This window comes from Brachyhypopomus gauderio, chromosome 16, assembly GCF_052324685.1.
Source record: "Brachyhypopomus gauderio isolate BG-103 chromosome 16, BGAUD_0.2, whole genome shotgun sequence".
NCBI lineage: Eukaryota > Metazoa > Chordata > Actinopteri > Gymnotiformes > Hypopomidae > Brachyhypopomus > Brachyhypopomus gauderio.
In genome coordinates, this window is record NC_135226.1 from 3,849,011 (window position 1) to 3,874,774 (window position 25,764).

The following is a 25,764-nucleotide window of genomic DNA, read 5'->3' on the forward strand; positions in this document are numbered from 1 at the left end:
TGGTAAAAAAACAGCTGATGTTAGCACATTCTGGAAATCCAAAAATGCACAGCAGCTAATTACATATTGCATGACATAGATATGAAATTTATTCTTTCCATAAGTCTAATAAGAACTTCTAAAATGCATCTTAAAATGTACATATGATCATGCACTGTTCCTGTATTCTCATATTATTTTTGGAGTAAATGCCTTTTTCCAGAAATTTAATAATGGGACATCTGGGCATTTATTTTTATATGATCGCTAATTTGTCAGAGTTGACAATCTCGACCAAGGTCATCTAATCTCGACCAAGGTCATCTAACATTTGCAAGACATTGTTTCATAACTTAGACAAGCCGAAGGCTCATATTACCTGTTACTGTTTATTTTTTAACAATACACAGAGTGATACATAAAATACATAATCATTCTTGTAGATTGACTTTTAATCTAGATTGAATCTACAATTCTCTGTGTCTTCCAAGTCAGTTTTCATTTCAAACATGATAGAACTGGCTGAAGTAGTTCTGACTTACTCCAATATTACCACTTCCCATTGTGTAGCGTATAGTAGCCAACAACACAATGTTCTGTGCATTTGATTGGCTGAGTTGGAGGTGAGCAGTGGGGGGCTGGTTGAAGATAAAGTTGGGGAATATTTGCATATTCATAGATCCATGTATATTGAAATATTGAATGGAAGCAAATGTGGAGAGTTACATCTAAACCACTTTAAAGGCACTTTAAATGGATTTTTTGTCTAAGTATGTCATTTTGATGAACAGAGTTTTTTGGGTTTAAAATTAAATCTTAGATCAGCAGTCTTGCTTTGACAAAATTGGGTCATTGTGACTCAGAAAGTGCGGTATAATGCGAGCAGATCCGGGCGTTTGAGATCGTAAATATCCTTGTGCACAGCACACCTTGATGCCCAACGTTACGGACGTGAGGAGCACTCCAGAAGCTCCGTCTCTTTGAAGACAGCACAAAAGTACAAATTACGAAAGCCATTTAGAGGGACGGTTACGCCTTCACCCTGTGATTGGCTAATCACGTGCCGGTGCTCCAGCTGATTGGAGGGATGCTATGACATGGCACGCTGCCCTTCACCCAATTACATCTCCAAAAAAGAACACACGTGGAATACACAAACAACAGAACCTGTGAGCTGAAGATGAGCTAGGAGCCACCCTCTTTTTGCAATTCTGAATAATGATGTCAGACTAATTACTACAGTAGTTAAACTTAATAAGGCGGTAAGGTGGCTTGTGTTTTTGTCTCCCAGAAGCTAGCTACCATTTCCCCATCTCAGGCTGGGTCTGTGAGAGAGAGAGAGAGAGAGAGAGAGAGAGAGAGAGAGAGAGAGAGAGAGAGATATAGAGCAAAAGAGGAAGGGAAAGGAATTGAGCCCGTAATGAATACTGCTGGAGCCCAGGGGAGGCCATCATTTGAATGTAATATCCTTTGGCCGGGCCCAGTGACTGCTTCGGACCTGCTGGGCCTCCAGATAGACAGAGTACGACATGTCTGCCCCGCACGCCGAGCCACAAGGAGCTACGTCAATCTACTGAAGGGCCTTCTCCTGTGTTAAGGGTGACATGGGGGTTTCTGACCCAGTCAGCCTCTTGACTTCCTCTGTGTTGCTGAAGGGTGGGGTGAGGGGTGGGGCAAGCGCACACACACATGCACACACACACACACGCACACACACACGCACACACACACGCGCACACACACACGCGCGCACACACACACACACACACACACACACACACACACACACACACACACACACACACACACACACACACACACACACACACACACTTCTTGGCTTTTAAAAACATATTTGTAGTTTTTTCCTGGAGTAAATTGCAGCAGTCACTGGAGTTTTGAGAATTACGCCACCCCCAACAAACACACACATCATGTGTCTCTTTCTCCACACTGTTTCTTCAATACGGACCCGTTACATGTAGAAAAATTACATGAGGCTGATACAAATAAAAATTTGAGCTCTGTGATCAACATAACTGAAAAAATATGTTAACACGATCTTGGCTTTGATTTGATTAAGAAGAATCTTTTCCACCCCACTTATTGGAAGTAGGCATATGTTTCTGGGTCACTACAGGAAAGCACACGCCAGGCTTACACTCATATGGAGTACTCTCCTGATCCCCAAAGATTAGGCAAACATCTTTTGTGTGTGTGTGTGTGTGTGTGTGTGTGTGTGTGTGTGTGTGTGTGTGTGTGTGTGCTCTTCATGAAGCCCACAGGATGCTGGGACTCCTGAGTTGTGTCAAAAGATCACAAACAGTGCAAACAGATTCTACTGGCCACAAACAAAATAAAAATATAGCAAATGAGTATTAAATGGCTTAAATTGAACACAAAGGATAGTGAATGCCAGGAAGATCTTTTATATATGGTGTACATTTAATTACAACCTTCTGACATTCCAGATGATCAATAGTTCAAATACACAGAAGGAATCAATGATATTAAAATCTACTCCCTCCCCCCAATAAAAAGAAATAATAAATAAATAAGAGGTAAGTAGTCGTGGCATTAACATACAGAAGCAATCTGTGTATGGGCCTGTGAGCACATTACTGGGGTTGGGCTGTGAAGCAGCGTCTCTCAGGATAAGCCAGAAGTATGAGAAACGCGTATATTTGTAGTATTTTTAGATGCATTTTTGCATCTGTGTGTGTGTGCATGCATGGGTGTGTGTGTGTGTGCGCGTGGGTGTGTGTGTGTGTGTGTGTGTGTGTGAGTGTGTTGTAGCTGGATTTATCTGGCACCACTTGCCACCACATTAAACTAAATAAATACACGCAAGGTGAGCTGTGCCCAGGGCACTCGGGCTCACTGTGTTCAGCACTTCACCGTTTGTGCTAGTGAATGTGGCTTTTGTTTAATGGCCAAAAGACACAGGACAGGGCTTGAGACTGAGGGAGGGGTGGAGAGAGAGAGAGAGAGAGAGAGAGAGAGAGAGAGAGAGAGAGAGAGAGAGAGAAAGAGAGAGGGAGAGAGAGAGAGAGATGGCAAAGATTTTTAGTGGGACAGACAGGCCGCTCGCTCTGTGGTATGGTCTGTAAAAGGAGCACAGAATGAGAGGTGAGTTTCAGAACCTCAATGCCAGTATAGTTTTCCTCTACTATTAATATTATTATGTCTCTGAGAGGACTGGAGCTACTCAGAGATGCTGGTATGGATAACAGCCACAGTGTTCAAAGAGCTCTATGTTGCTTTAACATAATGTGGTTAAAAGGAATGAATGGCCATCATTTACTTCCAATTAACACCAAGCAGTTCTATATAACCTTGTCCTAAGTAGACTCAGAATGTAAACACAGCTCTTCCTGAATCTGTCATCTATTTATCAGTAGAAAGTTTCATGTTGTTTTTTAAAGTTAAGGTTTACATTTTTTCTTTAACTTCTTTTTCTCAACTGCTGCTTTTTGTTACTGTCTTTTTGGCAAATCCAGAGGTGAACATTTAGATCCCAACACACACACACACACACACACACACACACACACACACACACACACACACACACACACACACACACACACACACACACACACACACACACACACACACACACACACACACACACACACACAGCTCTCATACCTGCAGTCTTCTAACTCAGAACCAAATGACTCAAATTCCAACTCCATAGTCATCTCAATAATTCACCTCAGCACTCATTTCAACTGTGACTCGGGCCGTGTTACGGCCAATATGAAAACTGCCAATTATGCAGTCTCAATGCAGAATCCAATACCAGGCCAAATTGCTAAGGCAGTTCCATTCTCTGGCCACTAACATAACATTATCTATTATCCATAATCAATAAGTATGATTCTCCTTGCTGTCTTTGATCAGTCCCCAGTGTGCATCCTACAGCAGACAGAAAGCCTGGTGTTTCCAGCAAGGCTGTCAGGGCACTGAGGGGCAGTGGAGGTAATCGTGTTTATTTCTGTGTATCCCTCGGCACTGAGGCTGAAGAAAGCGGTTTCAGGATCAGCACGCAATCCGCAGGTTTTGACAACCACGGCAGATTTTAGCACGCTGAGTGCGAAGGGCAAAAGAAAAAAAGGGCCTGGGAAGCACTTGTGCTCACTAATTTGGCTAATGCGCGATTAAAAGCAGAATCAAGCTCCAGAGCGGCTCACGGCTCTCCGCTGCGCTCGGGGGTCAAGGTGAACCCAACTGTTGCTGCCAATAAAACTAATTACCTGTTCTCAGTAGGGAGAGTGAGTGAGATGGAGAGAGAGGGAGAGAGAGAGAGAGAACTGGAAAGATTGTCTTAGAGAGTGTAATTATCTTACACGCAGGCAAACCATTTCATTTCCTTCAAACACTTATGTCTTGGAAAAAAAGCATTATTACCTGCCAATGCAGTTAGACAGTTAAATAATTTTACTTGACAAGATTACCTAAAATTAGTAATAATGTCTAGTGATAAATAGGGATGCACCGATCCGATATTGGTATCGGATATCGGGTCCGATCCAGAAAAATTTTCTGGATAGGAAAACGTGAAAAGAAGCCGATCCAAATGACCGATCTTTTGCTCCATTTATTCCTGCCATTGTATGCATTTACTGAGTGCCACTGACGCAGAGCGTCATGACGCGTCTCGTGCGTCATGACGTCTCGTGCGTAATGCTTCACGGCTCCCGCATGGTTAAACACGAGTAGCAACAATGGAGCGATCCAAAGAATCAGCCGTGTGGAGGTTTTTCACACTCGCCTCACCAACAAGTCCAACAGCTTTGTGTAACATATGCAAAAGACAAGTGTCGAGGGGCGGTGATAACGTTACGAGGTACAATACTACTAACCTTATCAGGCACCTACAAAAGCACCACGCTAAAGAGCACGCAGAGTTTGTCCAACTAACCAACTCGAAAGGAAAAAGTACAACTAAACAGGCAACTTTGGCGGACACTCTTCTAAGACAGGAAAAACTCCCAACAAACAGCATAAGAGCCCAGAAAATTACTGCGAGGGTGATGGAGTTTATTGTTTTAGGACTACAACCACTGAATATAGTGGAAAATGTAGGATTTCGTCGTCTAATGGACTACTTGGAACCAAGATACATTGTGCCGTCAAGAAAATATGTTTCGGAAACAGCGTTGCCCGAGCTCTACAGTAAAGTCCGCAAGCAAATATCAGGTGAGCTAAAATGTGCAAAAGTTCTCAGCTTTACAACAGATATTTGGACATCTGATGTGAGCCCCATGTCTCTGCTAAGCCTCACAGTGCACTGGCTCAACCCCACCTGTGAGCACCGCAGTGCAATGCTCGGAGCAAAAAACTTCCGCGGCTCACACACAAGTGACTCTATTGCGACAGCACTGACAACCATGATCGATGAGTGGGAAATCCCGTTCGATAAAGTGCATGTAATGTTGAGCGACAACGCTGCAAACATGAAGAAGGCGATGGGCAGTATGAAAGTGTGCAACTTGGGCTGCTTTGCGCACACATTACAGCTAATTGTCAACGAGGGTTTGCTGTCTCAAAGGAGCCTAAATGATGCGCTGACAAAGTGCAGGCAGATTATTGGGCATTTCAAACATTCTCAGTTGTCATATTCACGGCTACACGACATCCAGATTGAAATGCAAATGCAGCCAAAACGTCTTCAGCAAGATATAAAAACCAGATGGAACAGCACTTACTATATGATGCAAAGCCTTCTGGAGCAAAAGAGAGCTCTGAGTGCCCATGTTGCAGATCATGACCTGCCTGCAACATTGACTTCCCTTCAGTGGGCCTTGCTGGAGAGAGCAATGATTGTCCTGGCTCCATCTGAAGAACTGACGAGGAAAGTGAGTTCATCCACAGCTTCTGCTGCTGATGTAATTCCAGCTGTCACTGTTCTCAAACGCATTTTGGGTAAAGAAAGTGATTGTGACTCTGGGATCAAAACTATGAAAACAACCCTGCTACAAGCTGTGAACAACCGCTTCAGTGCTGTGGAAGATGAGCCCCTCTATGCCCTTGCCACCTTGCTGGACCCACGATACAAAGACAGGTATGATAACTGTTCATGTGATGTAAATTAAAAATTAAATTAGTATTAATATAAGGAATGCACAGATAAAGGTACATTCTTACTCTAAACTACCAGAGTAAACAAAATGATAGTTGTTTTAATTATTTTTGCCACAATGCATAAAAATGCATTGCATTGCAAATGCATAATAACCTATTAAGTTTTTTGTTTCAGATATTTTACAGGGGCTGATTTTGCAAAGAAAGCTAAAGATGCATTAATCAAAGAGTTGGAGGAAGAAGAACTGAGAAGCACCACATCTGATGCAACAGATGAGGCAGAGCCACCTGAAAAAGTGCCTCATGTGGAGGCAGCAGCAACAACACTGGCACCACCAGCAGCAGCAGCAGCACCTTCAAGTAAAAGCAGCTTTATGCAAGAGTTTGAGCAAATTCTTGTGGAGTGTGAGGAACCTGGTGCAGCAAGCACTTCTAGCATCGCTGTCCAAGTGCAGACCTATTACTCAGAGAAAACCGTTCCTGCATCAGATGACCCATACCAATACTGGGGAGTCAACAGACAGAGGTTCCCTGCCCTTGCTGCTGTTGCCACAAAATACTTGTGTGCCCCATGCACCAGTGTTGAAAGCGAGAGACTATTTAGCACAGTCTCAAACATCATGGATGAGAAGAGAAATAGATTAACTGCAGACAGAGTAGAGATGCTTGCTTTCTTGAGCAAGAACCTGCTCCAAGGGCTTGAGTGAGGGGCTAGAACTATTTGGTATATGTTACTGCGTTAAATAGTTTACGGTATTTGAAAGTATGTTTGCTATGAATATTTAAGTTTCCAATAGATCCTCACTCCATGTTACTTTATTTTTTGGATCTGCTTCTTCTTATATTGCACTACTACCTGAAGATTTGATTGTGTTTTTAGGAATATTTAAGTTACCTCATCTAATGCTGCTCTGTGTTATATTGCACTATTACCTGTTTACACTATTTGGAGGTTTGGTGTGTATTTATAGGAATATTTAAGTTATCAATATATCCTCAACCAAATGCTGCTCTGTGTTATATTACAGTGCAATATCTGTTTACAGTACTTTATCTGTGGATTAATAGTTTATCAATAGTTTATCTGCACTTGGTGCAGCTGGTATATGTTTGTATTTTCTGACAAAATTTTGACTAATTAAGATTTTTATATTTGAACAGAATGTTTATGCTGTTGCATGGCTTTAATAATAAATGATATATCATATTCATATTAGTTTGATGTGTTCATATTCATTTAAGAAAGTAATGTAAAATTTGGTATCGGTTGATATCGGGTATTGACCGATACTTAAAGCCATTATATCGGTATCGGTATCGGGACTAAAAAAGCTGGATCGGTGCATCTCTAGTGATAAATAATACTTTTAGAATAATCTCCTAATGAGATATATTGGATATACTTTAAGATGCTTCCACCTGTTACTACGTCTTTTTAAAATGTCCTTTAACAGAGTAATATCACAAGTAATATCACAAACAGCCACAGACAAAGGTAGAGAGACAGAGAAACAGTTGACTAATTTGGAGTACGAAGACAGGACTAATGGAAAGAAATCTCTTTAGAAATCTGACACACACACACACACACACACACACACACACACACACACACACACACACACACAGTACTGGTGAAGTGACCAAAGACATGGGTCTTTCTGATGGGACGGGTGTGGTTATTGAGAGTATGGGTGCGGGCTCTTTACCCAGGGTAGGCGGGTGCCGTCCGGCTGCGTGGGGCTGTCTCGTCTCCACTGCAGTCCCGTGTGTTTGGGACTGTGCTGCTGTGTTGGGCTGGGGCTGGCGGGAATGCGGAACTGCAGGGAGATGCAAAGGCCAAGATGTCAACACACACATCACAACCCAACCCAAGTTACACCAACACACACATCACAACCCAACCCAGACACACCAACACACACATCACAACCCAACCCAGACACACCAACACACACAACCCAACCCATACACACCAACACACACATGCAGCAGTTTTTCACACTCTCCCCCAGTTCTCTCTCAATGAGTCACTATATAACATTTATCTCATCTAGCTGCAACATTATATGTGTGGATTACTGTGCATATCCACCGGCAACTAACTTTACACACAAAAACTAGACCAGCCTAGTACAATATCTAGAACACAGGTTCTACCAAACACGGAGGCTTCCCCTGACTCTCATGGGGATCAACCACCCTCCAGAGTTCAACTCCCCTCGTTCAGATGATCAAACTCTTCTAAATGCCTCAGTTAGCCAAATGAGCGTCCCTCAGCTCGTACCTCTCCCTGCCCTAACAGATTCACCTCGACTCCCGAGGGGTCCGAAGAAGCACACGCGAGCTGAATCGCGCGGTAGCGCAGGAAGACGCTAAGCAGGGGTGGCACTTGAACACAGCACAGGGCGTGTGTTTGATCAGGACCGCCTCTGAAGGACTCAGCGTGACGCCAGGTCAACAGAAGCCCCAGTGGCCATGCGGCCGGCCTCCCCCAATCCCTGCTGAATAATACATGTCTCTAATATCTTTTATTTATTTTTCCTCCTGCCACAGCACCTCTCTTTAACCCAGACCACACTTTGTTGCACTGTAATCCTGTTTCATCCACTGCACCAAAACCCTCCACCCTCCCTCAGGTGAGACCGCCATCACATTCTCTGCAGTTTTGTTCCTCATTAGAGGAAGGTATCTGGCATGTAAAAATGAGGCCTACAAAAACATTTACAAAATGTAACTTTCACAAGACCCGTGTTCTGTATAAATCACAAATACACCAAACCCAACTCTCCCTATAACTGTAAGTTTCCAAATCTTAAACGTGTTAGCAATCAGGTTTAAACATACTATTTTCATCATGCATGTGAAAAGTGTGAATAGCACCTTCACACATTTGTGAGGAATGCAACTTGTTAAATGTTACTTATGTCAAAGGAAAGAGAAGAAGCATTGAGAACTGGCTGCCATATGGACTGGTTCTTAAATGGGTTTCGTTATTAGACCTATTTCTCTGAGTAGAATAATTATTCCTAACACTTAAGTGAATGTAATTTAGAAAACATCACAGTGTGTTAGCGAGACAGAGTGAGAAGTGGAGAAACAAGTGAAAGAGAGAGAGAGAGTATGAGAGAAAGAGATAGAAAAATAATACGAGAGAATGAGAGAGAAAGAGAGAAAGAGAGAGAGAAAGGGGGACTTAAAGTTAAGTGAAAGTGAAATTACTTCACAGGAAAAGTGAAGAATGTAGAAATACACATTCTCCACACATCGTTGCATTTGACAAAAGCTTTGATCCACAATATAGACTCAGTCCAGAGGTTCTGTGGCTCACACGGAGCTTCTGCTAGAAGTCAGGCAGTCATAGGTGCATCATATTCAGTAAATGGGGCAGATGAACACTGTCCTGCTAACATTAGGTAGTGCGTGAGCTGAAAGACCCTTTAGCACCACAACAAATGATATCATCAATACACGGGAATATAAAGAACATTTTATCTGATCAGAGGCTGATGGAGCAGCTAGTGATGAATTATTCTGAAAGTAACAATTTAGCAACTAAAGAGCCTTTGATCTTCTCAATCTACATTTAACCAGCATGTTCTTCCACAGCTGATATGATAGAGAACAAAACATCTCCTATAACTTATTTTATTATACATTAAAACTATATTTCATTGTACATCATTGCAGTGCCATTAATGCTTGTACCCTAACTACCCCTGCAGTCCGTGTCATCCTGTCACATCAGTGAAAATGGTATGTAGGTCTATGCAGAGCTCCCGAACACACACACACACACACACACACACACACACACACACACACACACACACACACACACACACACACACACACACACACACACACACACACACACACACACACACACACACACACACACACAAGTTCAGGCAGTGTGTGAACATCCCAGCAGCCACATTTGCTCCTACCGTACAAGCCTAGCTTCCGAAGGGATGCTAATGAACACAACAGTTTTCATTTGTTAGACAAACACGGTAAATACCCCCCTGACAGTCTGCCCTGCTCAACACCCCCACCCCTGACCACGAAACAGCCTGAGCTACCAGCAGCTTTCCTACAGTGAGACACAAACACTGTTTTCCACAGAAAGAACAGGGCGAGAATCCGTGTGCCGGGTTACGAGGATGTCGCCTTTAGTCCTGCTGACTAAATGCACAGCAATACCAAATGTGTCCACCCACAACCTTTACTGAGGCAAACTTCAGAATTTCCTTAACTTAATAACAGAACGTGAACAGGATGTGTTTCTCACAGACCCCCCATCACCCCTCCCCCATCACCCCTCCCCCATCACCCCTCCCCCCATCACCCCTCCCCCATCACCCCTCCCCCCATCACCCCTCCCCATCACCCCTCCCCATCACCCCTCCCCCATGAAAGTCTCTGACAATATGCATTAAAGCTTCATTTCATTTATCTGAGACAAAGCTTTAAAGAGTTTGTTTACATGTTATAATAGCTCCTGATTATGGTGGTGACTGATAGTGGCTCTAATTTGCAATGCGGCTGCTTAAATTTGTTTAATTACGACTTGAAACAAAAAGAGTGAACAGTAATTAACCCACCTGGTTTGCTGGCACAAAGTCCTGGCCAGGCTCTGGAATACCCATGAACATGTTCTCACTGCCGTACTGTAAAGAGAGAGAGAGCAGGAGAGAGAGAGAGAGAGGGGGAAAGAGATGGGGTAGGGTAGGGAGTTTCAAAATGTTAAATTAGCATTGGAAAATCTGGCCAAAATGAACAGAAGAGATTTGATGGGAAAAAAACAAACAAACAACAAAAACAATCAGGTAATGTTGTTGCCCATCTCAGCACACACACACACACACACACACACACACACACACACACCCCCCCACACACACCCCCCCACACACACACACACACACACACACCCCCCCCACACACACACACACACACACACACACACACAGAAGCTCCTCCGTAACACCCCCCCCCCCCCCCCCACACACACACACACACACACACACACACCCCACACACACACACACACACACACACAGAAGCTCCTCCGTAACACCCCCCCCACACACACACACACACACACACACACACACACAGAAGCTCCTCCGTAACACCCCCCCCCCCCACACACACACACACAAACACACACACCCCCCCCCCCCACACACACACATACACAGAAGCTCCTCCGTAACACCCCCCCCCCCACACACACACACACACACACACACACAGAAGCTCCTCCGTAACACCCCCCCCCCCCCCACACACACACACACACACAAACACACACACCCCCCACACACACACACACACACACACAGAAGCTCCTCCGTAACCCCCCCCCCCCCCCCCCCCCCCCCCACACACACACACACACACACACACACACACAACAGTGTATTCGGCTTTTGGACAATTTGACAAGTTCTCTCTTATCAAGTGGAGAAGACAATAATTGGATGCAATTAGCGCAACAGTAATTAAAGTGACTATTTTGGAGCATGAATGAAATCCTTTCATCTGAACAGAGTGGTAAAGAAGAGACAGAAGCCCTGGTCTGGAGACCTGGAGATGAGCAGGTCAAGTGATACACACCCAGTCTAATGTCAAACACCACCACACCATAAATTACCTGGCATACTTCCAACACATGCGCATGCATGCTTATGTATGTATGTATATATCTTTGAGGACATACGATTTCACAACTTCTCCTGCATTACAGGCAGGTCACTACATTACCTGCATTAAATTGCAGAGTTTAATTGCATAAGCCCAGGCTGTGGCAAAAGTGCATCTCACAGTGAACTAACCTGTAAAATATGTAAACCGAGCGTTGTGCACACTGCTGTGTACTACAGGTTGACAGACGTAGAAGTGAAACGTCACCGTGTGTCTATGGTGCGCTTTGTGGGAGAAGAGTCCCAGAGGAGAGCTCCATGTTGCTGGACATGAGACTAAAACCCAGCTGTGCTACGCACCTGGGAAAGAACCCTATTCTAGTCCCTTCAATAATACACACACACACAGACACGTACGCACGCCCACGGACACGCACGCAGACATACACTGACTACAAAGCAAATTCTGCTGACAGGCTCATGACAAAAGCTTGCCAGATGCCAAATCACCAGCCCTTCTCTTTAGCATCCACAGGAACGCTGATTTAAAAGCGATGAAAGAAGTTTGATTAATAGCACAAGCAGAAATCAGTGGTGTTTTCAGCTGAGGGAGAGTGAGGTATTACCATACCCCCATTACAGGCCTGTCTCACTGCATGGAGCCGCTTACGGCTGAGTTCTGTTCCGAATCCAAACGGGTACAAAAGCCCTCATGGATATTTGATGACTGTGAGACAGAGTGAGAGTGAGAGAGAGAGAGAGAGAGAGAGAGAGAGAGAGAGAGAGAGAGAGAGAGAGAAACAGACAGACAGCTGGACATACTTAGAGACAGGAGAGAAGAGATAGAGAATAATAAAGAGATGACAAAGGGGGAAGGGAAGGAGGGAGAGAGAGGATGGAAACTCAGTGACACATAGATGAAGACTGCCAGTGCCTAAATGTTTGCATTTCTGCCCATTCAAGCAGGACATCTTACTGCATTAGCGCCGCTCTAGCTAATTCTATGGAAATGGAACAGTAATAATTCTAATGAAAGCCTATCACATCGTGACCTTTAATGCGTGTGCTTTGATGGACCACTCTGATTAGTTTTTGCGCAGAGATGACAGTTAATTTCATGCTAGCTTATTGATTGTGATTAATGTGATCAGGTTGATCTGAGGTCAGCCTGTTCTTAAATCGTGCAATACAGAACCTTCTGAAACGCCATCAGGTTCAGTGTCAAGCAGATGTGCCAACGGCATATTTAAAGGTGCCATAGAATGGAAAATTGGATTTACCTTGGTATTGTTGAATAAAGAGTGTTTGGTACATGGAATATGGACTGTGTGAACCTCAAACTTTGTCACCTCATCCCACATACATCATTAGCTACTAACAAGTTCTAAGCAACTAGTAACGTTAGGTTAGCTTACTTTAATTTAGGTACACTATATTTTCCTTCAAAGAAACAGCATGTGTTATCCTCCAATATAGGCTCAAACATACATGGTTGGTTGCCTAAATGCTTTATTTTGGTTAACTTTTTGTTGTTGAGATTAAAGTAATGTTAACTTCTAGATGTTAACTTCTAGCAAGTAACGAGTAGCTATGACCAAGCTTAATCTCACTCAGGGCAGTTCTTTTCCTGCCTGTATGGAAATCGGTCATGGACTGTACATACAAGTATAACTTATATTGGATGATTGAATATGAAATACTATGGTTACAATGTTTGGTTATTTAGTTAGCTAACTTAGCTTGCTAATATTGTTCGTTATTTTACTAACCAAAAAAAAAAATTTCATGTCAGTATGCGTTTTAATTAATTCACCTGATTATGGATACTCATGAATCACTAGCTAATTTCTAAGAACATATTCTTTTATGTTGTGGTAATCCCAAAAGTTAAAAAAACATGCACTAACAAACGTAGCCAGGGCAAAGAGTAATGAAGTTCTTTGGTTGGAGCTTGTGTGGAGATACTGTCCTGCCTAGTCACTAATGAATGCTCTGACTCCAGATATAATCTTCTCTTCAAGCACTTGTTAGATGATGTCAGCCATCTTGGTGGCCTCAGACTCACAATGGCAGGCAATATATATCCGGTGTATAGAGCCGAGCACTAATTATTCAAAAATCCCCACCAAAATCAAAAGGTTGTAAATAGGTGTGTAAAACTATGTTTTACCCCGACCAAGTCACATACATTCTACAGAGATAGTTTAAAAGTATTGAATAAATGCATTCCTTTGAGTTATCGAGTGTTGAGGAAAAACAAATCAGTCTAAACTTGAGTTTAAAAGTTTGTTTCTAGCTTCTCTGCATCAGTTCTTTTAACAGGGAAATTATTTGCCATGATTTAAAGGCCCCCGAGCTACAATCAACCACAAGAATCACCTTCGTACTAATTTTCTTTATTTTGCTTGGGTCTGAATCACGTACTCCACCACTCTCCCTGTCTAAGCGAGGAATCTGCTCGGCTGTTAGCCTGTGTCCATCAAGGCGATTTGCATATGAATGTGCCAATGAGGTGTGAGGTAGCCCCGGGTGTGGGAGAAGAACGGCGACGCTAACACCACGTCCATCCAGCCTCAGCCGTTCTGAGCAAACCTCCGCGCACTGTGCGGGACAGTTACGACGGGGCGCCTCTGATCTGTGCAAAGGAGTATTTTCCAGCCCGGCTAGCTGGAATCCATTTTGTGTCCCCGTTGATGTTGTCTCGGTGCTTGAGAGATTACAGCAACAGACTAAACAGCGCCTAGAGCAGGTTTTGGTAGATAATAAACAATTTGTGAGACGGGATTACTTGTGCTGGTCGTGTCAAATGCAAACCTTGTACACACCACGGGCCTGTTGCATCCGAGCAGACACCCTTAAACAAAACTGATGTAGAGGGAGACAGAAAGGTATCCGCGTAACCAGGTAGAAGAGCTGCTCAGCAGCTGCCATGGCGATGCAAATTAGCTATCAAATAACAAAAACAACAAAAAACAAAACAGGGCTAATGGCTCTGACTGTAAATCGATCCCCGCTGCACAATGGCCGGGCATCTGGCTGCTTCACAGGAAGCCATGTAAAAGAAATTGATCTGAACTGACACGACCACATGCTAACAAATTCCTCATTATGATTAATAGGTAGAGTTCCTCCGAGGGAGGAGGCAAACGACACGCTAGTCTTCTCTCGGAAAGCTACCCCGAAAGTCTCTGGCAACACTTATTAGAGGTGTAATTAAGCTGTTCATCTTTAAACGACTCCCTCGGTTCTGAATGAAGAGGTGAGAATGACTGGGGTGGCTTAAAAACACTCACTTGTTAATGTTAATGTTATTGCGAAGAATGATTGTGTCAGCGATTTAGTACACTGAAAGCAGCTGCCAGTATCCTCAGCCAACAGTGGTGCAGGGATCTGGTGCAGGCCTCGTCGTATTTGCAGTTATAAGCTGTGGTCCCTGGTCAGAGCCTGATTCTCCATGGTCCAGGTGTGAGTAGTGGGTTATAAGGTTGATGTTATCTCTACATTACTGACAGCACTCTGGAAGCCATCAGGTTTTGAAAACATCTACAAATAGAAAAAACTTGCTAATCCTATGTATATCCCCCTGGCAACTCACTCTCTCTTTCTCTCTCTCTCTCTCTCTCTCTCTCACACACACACACACACACACACACACACACACACACACACACACACACACACACACACACACACACACACACACACACACACACACACACACACACACACAGTGTGCATACTTCATTATATAAGAGTGCTAGCTATTGAGGAGGTGGAGGAACCAGAACACCGCGCCAAGCTTGCACACCAGTGGCCACTCAGCGTCTCTCATCAGAATCCGTGGAATATGTAGAGCTGCTGTATAAGTGACTCCACTAATCAGGAGTGGAGGGAGCTAGAACATTCCAGACTGGGTGTCGATCCATCCAAAGGACATTTACATTTCCCCTTCATTGTGATACATTCTATGAACATCACATGTAAAACGCGTTCAACGCCTGTTTTACTTTCAGAAGCTATGCTAGAAAATGGAAGTCTATTAGGTACTGGATTGGGACAACCTGGTTAAAGATAATTTTTAAAGCCTTTAACATATACAATTAAGATTAAAGCCACCGTCAATGCATTGTTGAAAATGTACCTTTGTCATGCAGTGTGTGGCAGTTTTTTCCCCCACAGCAGACCTATCTGCACAGTGCAACACCATTTAGTTTACGTACAATTTCACTGTAAAAACATGCAAGCCGTAGCTTTAAACTAGTAAAACGTTGTTTGCTTTTCACAATGTATGAAAAGAGATCACAAAGTCAATCCGACAGCTAAAGAGACTAAAATCATCACATTACAGTAAGTGCCATTGTTGAGGTGTTAAATTGTATCACAAATGCCTTAAATTTCACATTCAAGGCTATTTCATGCAACTGAAACCCAATTTGTCTCATCAAACATTAACACAATATCGACCACTGAGAGAAATAATTCCTTACCTTTCATAAGAGATAATTTCATGTAAATGGTATACAGTAATCAGCATTCTATATCCGAGGGTGGTAATAAGATCCAATTCTTTACATTATTCATATCATACTGGTCCAGTGTGAAGAGTGAAACCAGAAGAGGTAAGAACAGGGAGAGAGATATTACACATACACCAAATATACTGGTTTGGATTGTTTTGAACAAGGCAGACTAACATAATGGGAGCACAAAAAAAACTTGTTACCTGCCACTCTTATTTAACTCACTTTTTATAAGTAATGTGGTCCTACATATCGGCAATCGTGCACTGTTGATACAATAAAGCTTTTACCATACATCTACTGTAGAAAAAGAAGGACACAAGAGTTAGTTCAGCACTGTCTTTTGATTTAGTTGAGCCCAATCAAGATGGCTGCCATTCAGGAAGAGAGGTAACAGGATATGGGGATGCCAGAATGCCTCATGCTGAACATAATCATGCAACTTGCATGCAATCAATGTGTCCAGCATCATCACCAGTGATTGGTTTTCGTAAGGAAACGACTAGCGTTTCAGCACTGCCATGGACTACCTTTCACCGGCCTCATGTATCATCTTTGACTTCAATTACTTTGTGAATAGAAAAAAAGAAGAAAAAATACATACATCTAAAAATGATGCAGCAAAACAAATCAGAAAAGAGAGAGGAGCAGAAAAGAGAGAGGAGCCAATTGAATGTGTTTGTTGAACAGTGGGGCCATTATTCTGATGTTTATGGGTCCTGACAGATCTTGTAGATTCCTTTTTTATTGGCTGCCGTATATTGACCTCTTTGTCAAATTGGCTTTATGCATTTGCTTCTCTGACACAGGGTGATGTGTCTGGAAGTGACACATCTCTTGCTCGCTGATACATACTGTAATCAAATAGAATGAATCCCATTTCCAGCACTATACCTGTCCTCTGACTTTACTGCCATGGTGTGCTACTCATTTGGTGTGACGCAGATGTGGATGGCATGGTCTTTTTGGTGATGCTTTCACATTGAAAAGGGTTCAGGCAGTAAAATCAGTGACATTGTTCAGTAAAAATGTTTTCTAATTGTTAGTGGGGTAGTCTGTGCTCCACTGAATGACAAGTACACATTTTCTTGAAGGGAGGAATATTTTTTTCCCCTTCCCTGTTTCTTTTGGAACACCAACCAGGACATTGTTTTTTTTTCTTTTTCACTGTGTGTGTGTGTGTGTGTGTGTGTGTGTGTGTGTGTGTGTGTGTGTGTGTGTGTGTGTGTGTGTGTGTGTGTGTGTGTGTCTAGGTGTGTGATTTTCCTCTTGCAGATATCCAGATGTGAATCAGAGCTCTTTTTTCTTTTCAGGAGACTGGAACCAATTTCATTCCTCATCAGTTTCTTATGGAAGGTCGGGGTCTGGGAAAATCAAAGTGTGAGTCTGTATTCTCTCCACACCCTGCGGTTCACACACTCACCACTACCCTCCGCTCATTTTCTTAGCCTTTTATGTCCAACTTTGTGCTGCTGGACTATATGGGTCCCCAAAAATATATATTATAAAAACCTCTTTAACTGGCAGAAATGGTTATAATGCCTTCAAAAAAAGGAGCTTCATAAACGTAAAACACTGAGGCTGGTGTTTTAGCTCCAGCTGTCTGAACATCAAAAACGCTCAGATCTGGTAAAACACCGATGGCAACACATAAATCAAATCTTATTTGGGATAAATTGCAATATGAGCAAATGTGCATGCACCAAAAATGAACCCTTAGGCAGCAACGTATGCAATGAGAAAATATGAGGATAGATGGAAACCAAATAGCAAATTATCTTTGGATCTCGGAATCTCTTTTTTTTCCCTAGCAATATGTTAGCAGTCAGTAAGAAAATAAACTTGAATCAAAAAATATGCTTCAAACACAAGCATAACAACCACATTATGCCTGTGTTCTCTAAGGCACATTTTGTTTTAATGTGAAAGGTCTTCAAGATTAAAACAGAGATGGGTGCGGTTCGAACAGGAATGTACACAGTCAATCTTATTTTGTCACTTGGTTACTGTAACTGTCGTGCTGGACATTGCTTGACAACGAGCCGAAACCGAGAGCATAAGCACATAAGTCCATAATTCCACGAGGTGCACTGTGCCGCGACCTCGTGCCTCGACCTGGCCGCCACCGCGTAAACCCGCAAGGGATGACAAATAACGCAAACACACATTACAGTCCCGTTATAGATGCTGGACTCAGCGAAAGATCGCCCAGCGGGCTCTTGCCATCTAAATGTCTGCAGCTTTATAGTAGATCACTTGAAACCATATCCACATGACACGGCAGCCAAGACTGGCCACGTGGCCTCCGCGACTGGCCACGTGGCCTCCGCGACCTCCTCTTGAACTTGGCACGTCGGCACGGACAGACGTTGAGATACAGCATCACTATTTCAGCCAATAAAGAATATTTCCATGCCTCCTTTTCAGATGCAAATGCAGTCTTGTACTCATGCCAGCCAAGCTCTTCGTTTCAGCCCTGATCTGCTGGCAAATGTCGTCAACATCTAACACGCCATCTTTACCATTCCTTGACCATCGCTGAAATCCCTGGGGAAAATCTACTTTCAGAACATCTCAACATTTACAAAGCATGGAGAGGAGCATATCGCAAAAATAAAAATCCTGCAACCAAGTTAAAGAGAGAAGAATGTGTGCATGTATTTGACAAAACCAAATAGGAGGGTTTTCACCCAGTTTCATTTCAGCTGAAATCTTAAAGGTCAAACACAGTTACTAAAAGCAATAGTGTCCTATGAAAGACACACATTCATATGGATCCTGTGAAGAAAATTATAGCTTATTCCCCAGATATGACTACATTATGTTTTCAGGATTTCTTTTACAAAAAATAAATAAATAAAGGGGTGAATGGAAGGCACTGTCGATAGCACGACAGCAAGCCCGTCTCTGAGAGGAACCTGCGGTGGTTTGTTGTCAAACCAAATTACACACATTCTTTCCATGGATAAACCCTAGCCTGAATAATAAGCAGCCACAAAAGTGGGTCAGGGTCGCCATGGAGAGAAGAGAAAGAGAGCAAGAGGGAGAGGAAGAGAGAGAGAGAAAGAGAAGAGAGTGTTTCTCCCTTTGCTCACAGGCTTTCTATATCAAGAGTGGCAGTCATCTTTGACTTCAAATCATCTTCCTGATGAAGAACCTTTGTCTGTACTGCATTACAGCACAAAGTGATTTTAGTTTTTTTTTTTCTTTCAGTTTTTTCTTCTATTTTGTCTCAGCCTCAAAATGGCAATTTTCTGAGAGGCAGGAGCTGAAAGCATCTTCATCCTTGTTCCACCTCTGTAATTTATTACTGCCAGAATGTGTAACTTTCAGGGCTACCTACAGTGGCACTCTGACATTCCAGCTTGAGATGGGGATAAGGAATAAATCAGCTAGCTTTTATCAAACCAGTGCAGTTTCTCATATAACAGAAGTCCTATGCAGGATGTTTCCAATAGCACGTAGGGCTTCCCACCAATTTACTTCAAAACACTATTTCACCATTAAAGTTTTATCCCAACTGATTTACTAATGGAAAATCCACCATTACTAGTTTCACGCTACCAGCCCAATGGAGGAAAAACCTCAAACACCTGAGAGCAACCTGACAAGGGCTCTCCACAGCACACTGGAACATGGGGGCTTGTATTTGAATGGTGATTTGTGTTTCAAGGATAACATGATGCTCTCCAATTTCATCCCGGTGACAGGAACACCAACCACTTAAATTACCACCAAGCATCTGGGAAACATTTGCGTTGATTGGTTTAATGATTAATGAATGCTAGCCCCCTGCGCTCTGGCGCCTCCTCTGGTAGAGTGGGGGAACTTTCATGCACGTTGTGCTGATTGCTGGACCTCTCAGTGCTATGAAGCCCATGCACTACTGGCACTGGTATCAGGGCCCACGTGCTTGTGGTAATCACGCATGCTATAACGTGCTGGCACAATTAAACAGGGGCTGTGAATTAGCTTTTAAACCATTAGCTACCTTTAATGTTCCTTTTATCCCTTTTACCAGGTACTTAGTTGTGCTTGAACACTGAGACCCCTCAGAAACACAACTGGAACAGGAAGGCAGAAGACGTAAGAATGATTGAGTTTGTAGCAGGCAGCCACCAGCTTGTTAAATCTCCTTTCAGAGTGAGACAAAATTACAGTGTATCATAATTCACTGCTCCAGGCATCCTACTGAACTCCTGTAAATTAAGACATATTTCATTGGAGACCAATATATAGTGACACAGACAATTAATTACTTTATTTTACGACTGGCTGAGAGGAAAATTTGGTTTGATAAGGCTATTTTGTGTTTTCATGCAGCACTGTAGCCCAAAAGACAACATTTGTACTACTTGTTTGTCTTGAGTGGGGATTAATTTCTGCGCTTTGATAAATGGTGCCGATATTGATGCAGCTATGTGAGGTCAGCAGTATTTAACTCATCTGGGAGTGTATTTAAGCATATCAGCTCACTTGAGGATGTTTGCAGCTGAAAGGTAGGTCAGGTTATTTTTAACTCAACAAGTTGTGTGTGCGTGTGCAAGTGTGCAAGTGTGCGCACACACTACTTTCCAGTCGCTGTAATGGTGTCTGTGGTGCTCTGTGACTTGTATCTACATTAATGACACACTGAGCTCTTTAATCAGGGTAGAGTAAGACATATAAACTTATTATCAGACTCTCCATAGCTGAATTACAGCCATTACATGGCAAAAAACACAGGAATAAGGCTTCAAAATTATATAGTGCATTAGGTCACATTTGGCACTTTTTAAAGTGGTCTGCATTACTTTGAAAAGGAGTACGGATGACATCTGCACAGCTTAAAAGACCTGCCTGCCATTGAATACCACTACACACAGATTTATCCAATGACTTTAAGGATCAGTTCTGTTATATATATTATACACACACACACAAACACACACACAAGTGTGCGGGCACTGACCGGCCACTTTATTAGGTACACCTGTCTAACTGCTCATTGACGCAAATGTCGAATCAGCCAATCACGTGGCAGCAACTCATCTGCTGCAGTTCAAACCGAGCATCAGAACGGGGAAGAAAGGTGATTTAAGTGACTTTGAACGTGGCATGGTTGTTGGTGCTAGACGGCCTGGTCAGAGTATTTCAGAAACTGGGATTTTCACGCACAACCATCTCTACCATCTTACCGAGAATGGTACGAAAAAGAGAAACTTTTCAGTGACTGGCAGTTCTGTGGGTGCAAATGCCTTGTTGATGCCAGAGCTCAGAGGAGACTGGCCAGACTGGTTTGAGCTGATAGAACTACAACAGTAACTCAAATAACCAGTCGTTACAACCAAGGCATACAGAAGAGCATCTCTCAACGCACAACACATTGAACCTTGAGGCGGATGGGCTACAGCAGCAGAAGACACACCGGGTGCTACTCCTGCCAGCTAAGAACAGGAAACTGAGGCTACAATTCATACAGGTTCACCAAAATTGGACAATTGAAGATTTGAAAAACGTTGCCTGGTCTAATGAGTCTCGATTTTTGCTGCGACATTCGGATGGTAGAGTCAGAATTTGGCGTCAACAACATGGATTCATCCTGCCTTGTATCAACGGTTTAGGCTGGTGGTGGTGGTGCAATGGTGTGGGGGATATTTTCCTGGCACACTTTTGGCCCATTAGTACCAATTGAGCATCGTGTCAACGCCACAGCCAACCTGTATTGTTGCTGACCATGTCCATCCCTTTATGACCACAGTGTACCATCTTCTGATGGCTACTTCCAGCACGATAAAACACCATGTCATAAAGCAAAAATCATCTCAGACTGGTTTCTTGAACACAACAATGAGTTCACTGTACTCAAATGGCCTCCACAGTCACCAGATCTCAATCCAATAGAGCATCTTTGGGATGTGTTGGAACGGGAGATTCACATCATGGATGTGCAGCCGACAAATCTGCAGCAACTGTGTGATGCTATCATGTCAATATGGACCAGACTCTCTGATGAATGGTTCCAGTACCTTGTTGAATCTGCCATGAATGATTAAGGCAGTTCTGAAGGCAATTATATATACAGTAGAACATTTTGAGGCTGTGCTTCAAGCTTTCCCTGTATTTTTGTTGTTTTTGTACTGTTTTAGACAAAAAAACATCGGTCCCAAGAAAGAGAGAAGAAAAGCAGAAGAGGAAAACAGAACAATAGAATCTCACATCCGACTACTGGTGCACCTACAGATGGACACACAATAGAAAATTCGATTTGGAACTCGACCGCGTCAGTTACCGTTGACGTCCGGGATTCTACTGTACAGGGGGTCCTCGACTTACAACGTTGATCCATTCTTACATCACGTCATAAACCGATTTTCGGTGTAAGTCGGAACATACATACATACTGTACGTAAATAACATACTGTAGGCACTTATCCTATCCTAACACAGTAATTATCAAAAAACACATATCAAATATCAAAGTCGAAACAAGGCTTTATATAGTAAATGGGAGATGTGTAGTATACTGTATACTGTATACTGCAAGCCTGCATCATGCACATACTGTAGTATAGATGGTAGTTCCCATCTATTAACCCCTCCTGTGAGTATTAATCACCCTTAAACACTGTAACAATGTATGTTATCTCAGTGTTATTGAGTTTACCATACCAACCACATACATTCACAGCAGGTGTGTTGTTGTGTTCCAGCCCTGGCATGTAGTCACAAGCCCCTCACTGGAGTTCAGTGGTATTTATGTTGGGTAGTGTTTCTGACAGACACGGGCCCCTGACAAGTCTTAGCACTTTCAACTGAGGCTCTCTCTCCAGCAAGAAACAAAGAAACAACCAAAACATTCCCCTTGGTTTCTTTCCTCCCTCACTGCCGAGAGGCTGACTACACAAAACCGCACTTACTGCAACACCATTAGATCTCAGAGCCACGCCAACAGGTGTGATGTGCTGGAACGGCGACCATCTCTCTGTCCTTGTCTCTGTGTTTGTATGGAGAAGCAGCGGCAGACGCTGTGACCTGCTCCACAGTCTGGAACCCAAAGAGCTGCTGTTGCTGCTATTGTGAAGGAGAAGAAACTGCTGACTCCCAGTACAGAGAGCAGAATTTAACCTTCAACACAATTAATTCAGACGTTGGGTTTACTCTGTTTAACAGTGGGATGCCATGAACGTCCTCTTACAAATACGGATTGGCCAAGCTCTAAATTAGAAAGAGCCCTAGTGACATAGAGGAGGTAACGTGGCACATTAAAACAAGCCCGTTTAACTGCGTAAGCCTCTGAAGGAAAACTTAATGAAGTCTGTCATTTGCATTTAGTCCAACTTACAGTTACTAATCAATAACAGAGCTCTTGCCATCTGGTGGAAATGTGAAAAACAACAAAGTGAATCATGTTCATTTTGTGGCTAATTTGAAAAAACACACCAGATAATTAAGTGGAATATCCTGGAAAATCAAGCTATTAGTTCATCATTTAACCCGACACGTTATTGACAGAGGGCGATGCTGGGTGTGTCTGGAGGAATGATCGCAAATTAGAAGGGGCCTGCTTCAGAGCTGGCCCTGTTCCTTCAACCAAAAACAAAACAAGTTTCTGGAGGAGGGGAGGCAGAAAGCCCGACTCTCTTGAACAGGGCTTCTTCATTCGGACAAAAGCTCACAGCAGGAGCTGGCGAGATTCACATGCTGGCCCTGCTACATGCCCACTGTGTTATGAGGCACACTACTCTCTAGTACTGAACACCACTACCGCCACACTTGAACCGGCGGAACCGTTATCAAGAAAACGCCTCTCCGTGTGAAGGCTATGTGGATTCAACCCACTCTTTATAAGCTCTGGCAACTTAGAGTAATAAATCCAAACCATCCTCTCACGCTGGTTTTCTGGATTTAAACTGCAATGCTTATTTTGAGCCAGTGTTAGGAAAATCAGAAGATAGCAGCTCTCCTATATCTCTTTAATGAGTTACAGTAGGCTATTACTTGGGTGACAAACGTCCAAGCAAACAAAGTGTGTTTATTTCTTCTGGCAAGCAGTACTGTTGAGTTCTGAAGAGGCTGTGAAGCAGTACTAGGTGAAATGCTGATTCTGCTTTGACCTGTTGGAATGAGCAAATGCAGGTTCGTGTATTAATATATATATATATATATATATATATATATATATATATATATATATATATATATATATATATATATATATATACTAAATACTAAATATATAAAATATTCTAAATATAAATAGTTTAGACACACAAACTCTCTTCAGTCATTTTTATTGTTTTCCCACATAAGAACAATGGTGACAGTGACTATCGGGTGTTTCTATTGTATAGAAAAAGAGGACAAGTGGTTCTGTCATTCAGTTGAGCGCATCTTGTCTGTTGCCATGGTGCGGTGCACTTCCTCTCCAACTGCCACATGGCTGGGTGGGGGTGGGGTAGGTGGGGGTGGGGTAGGTGGGTAATAAGCATCAGTGATGTCTGGCCACAAGCTCTCCTGTCTAAGTGCATGACCACAACAGCTTCCTGTACATTAACTCACTGGGAAACCATACGCATACATTAATGCCACCTGGCCAATGAGATGCCTCAACAAAAAGGAAAGCAAACAAATAAAAGCTTGGTCACTGCCACGAGACATCTCTCCCCAGGCCACTCACCGCCTTGGCTAGTCACACATTAAGACGTGTACGGGCTGATTTAAAGGAGCGTGGTGAAGTGTTGACTACACCACAGCCTGGGGCTAATTGGAAACATACAGCCTTCATAAGAATGCAGGACTAACATCTAATGGTCAGTATTTTGCAGGGGAATTGAAGCATGGATTATGGTCGCACGGCTGGTGCCCGGTTCAGCCCTCTGCTCCTGCACACATCACGTTTTATTCCTACAGTGGTTCTCTGAATTTATCTGCCGTCAATACACTGTTTTTTATGTCACTGATTAATAGGAACCCAACACTGTTTGTCACCACACGGTGCTACAATAGGCCTTTTTACCTTATCTTGTTCTTTGGAAACTGTGTTGCCATGGTTGCAAATGATCTGCTAAACAAACTGAAGTATTCAAATAGCTAACGTATTAGCCAGCATTGAGAATATCTCTGGCTAAATATTATTTATGCCCAAATGAACTCAACCTCTTCACTTAAACTGTATACTTTGGTGAAATAAAATTTTATGTACTTACAAAAGACTGGAAAAACAAACGTAACGTGAAGCGATCACGTGTCCAAGAACCGATCCTCACCACCACTGCTTCCCCATAACCACAACAGAGATCACCATCAAACGCATGTGAACATCTCCATCTGGCTTGTAGCAATGGTTCTCTTTGTTTACACTCTCCCAATCTCTTTTGTAATTAATTCTGAGTGAATCAACAATAAAACCTGAGGCTTGGGGGGGGGGGGGGACGACACATCTGCGTTTGCATCCACAGTTTCTACATTAAGAAGCTCTCCGCACTGGCATGTAATTATATCAATATTTCAGTTTCTTTAAGTACTCTGGGTGTACGAGCTCT

The 25,764-nt window shown here is 43.0% G+C and overlaps 1 protein-coding gene across 4 annotated transcripts in view; it reads right to left on the bottom strand.

Moving 5' to 3' along the window:
* Positions 1-25,764, bottom strand: part of tox (thymocyte selection-associated high mobility group box) — a 60,031-nt gene that overhangs the window by 22,967 nt on the left and 11,300 nt on the right. For all 4 annotated transcript variants that reach the window (XM_076976757.1, XM_076976756.1, XM_076976759.1 and 1 more), the window contains exons 2-3: positions 10,677-10,742; positions 7,779-7,889 (exon numbers count right to left, since the gene is read on the bottom strand). In XM_076976757.1, the coding sequence (XP_076832872.1) occupies positions 7,779-7,889; positions 10,677-10,742 (177 nt within the window). The remainder of the gene's footprint in view (positions 1-7,778; positions 7,890-10,676; positions 10,743-25,764) is intronic.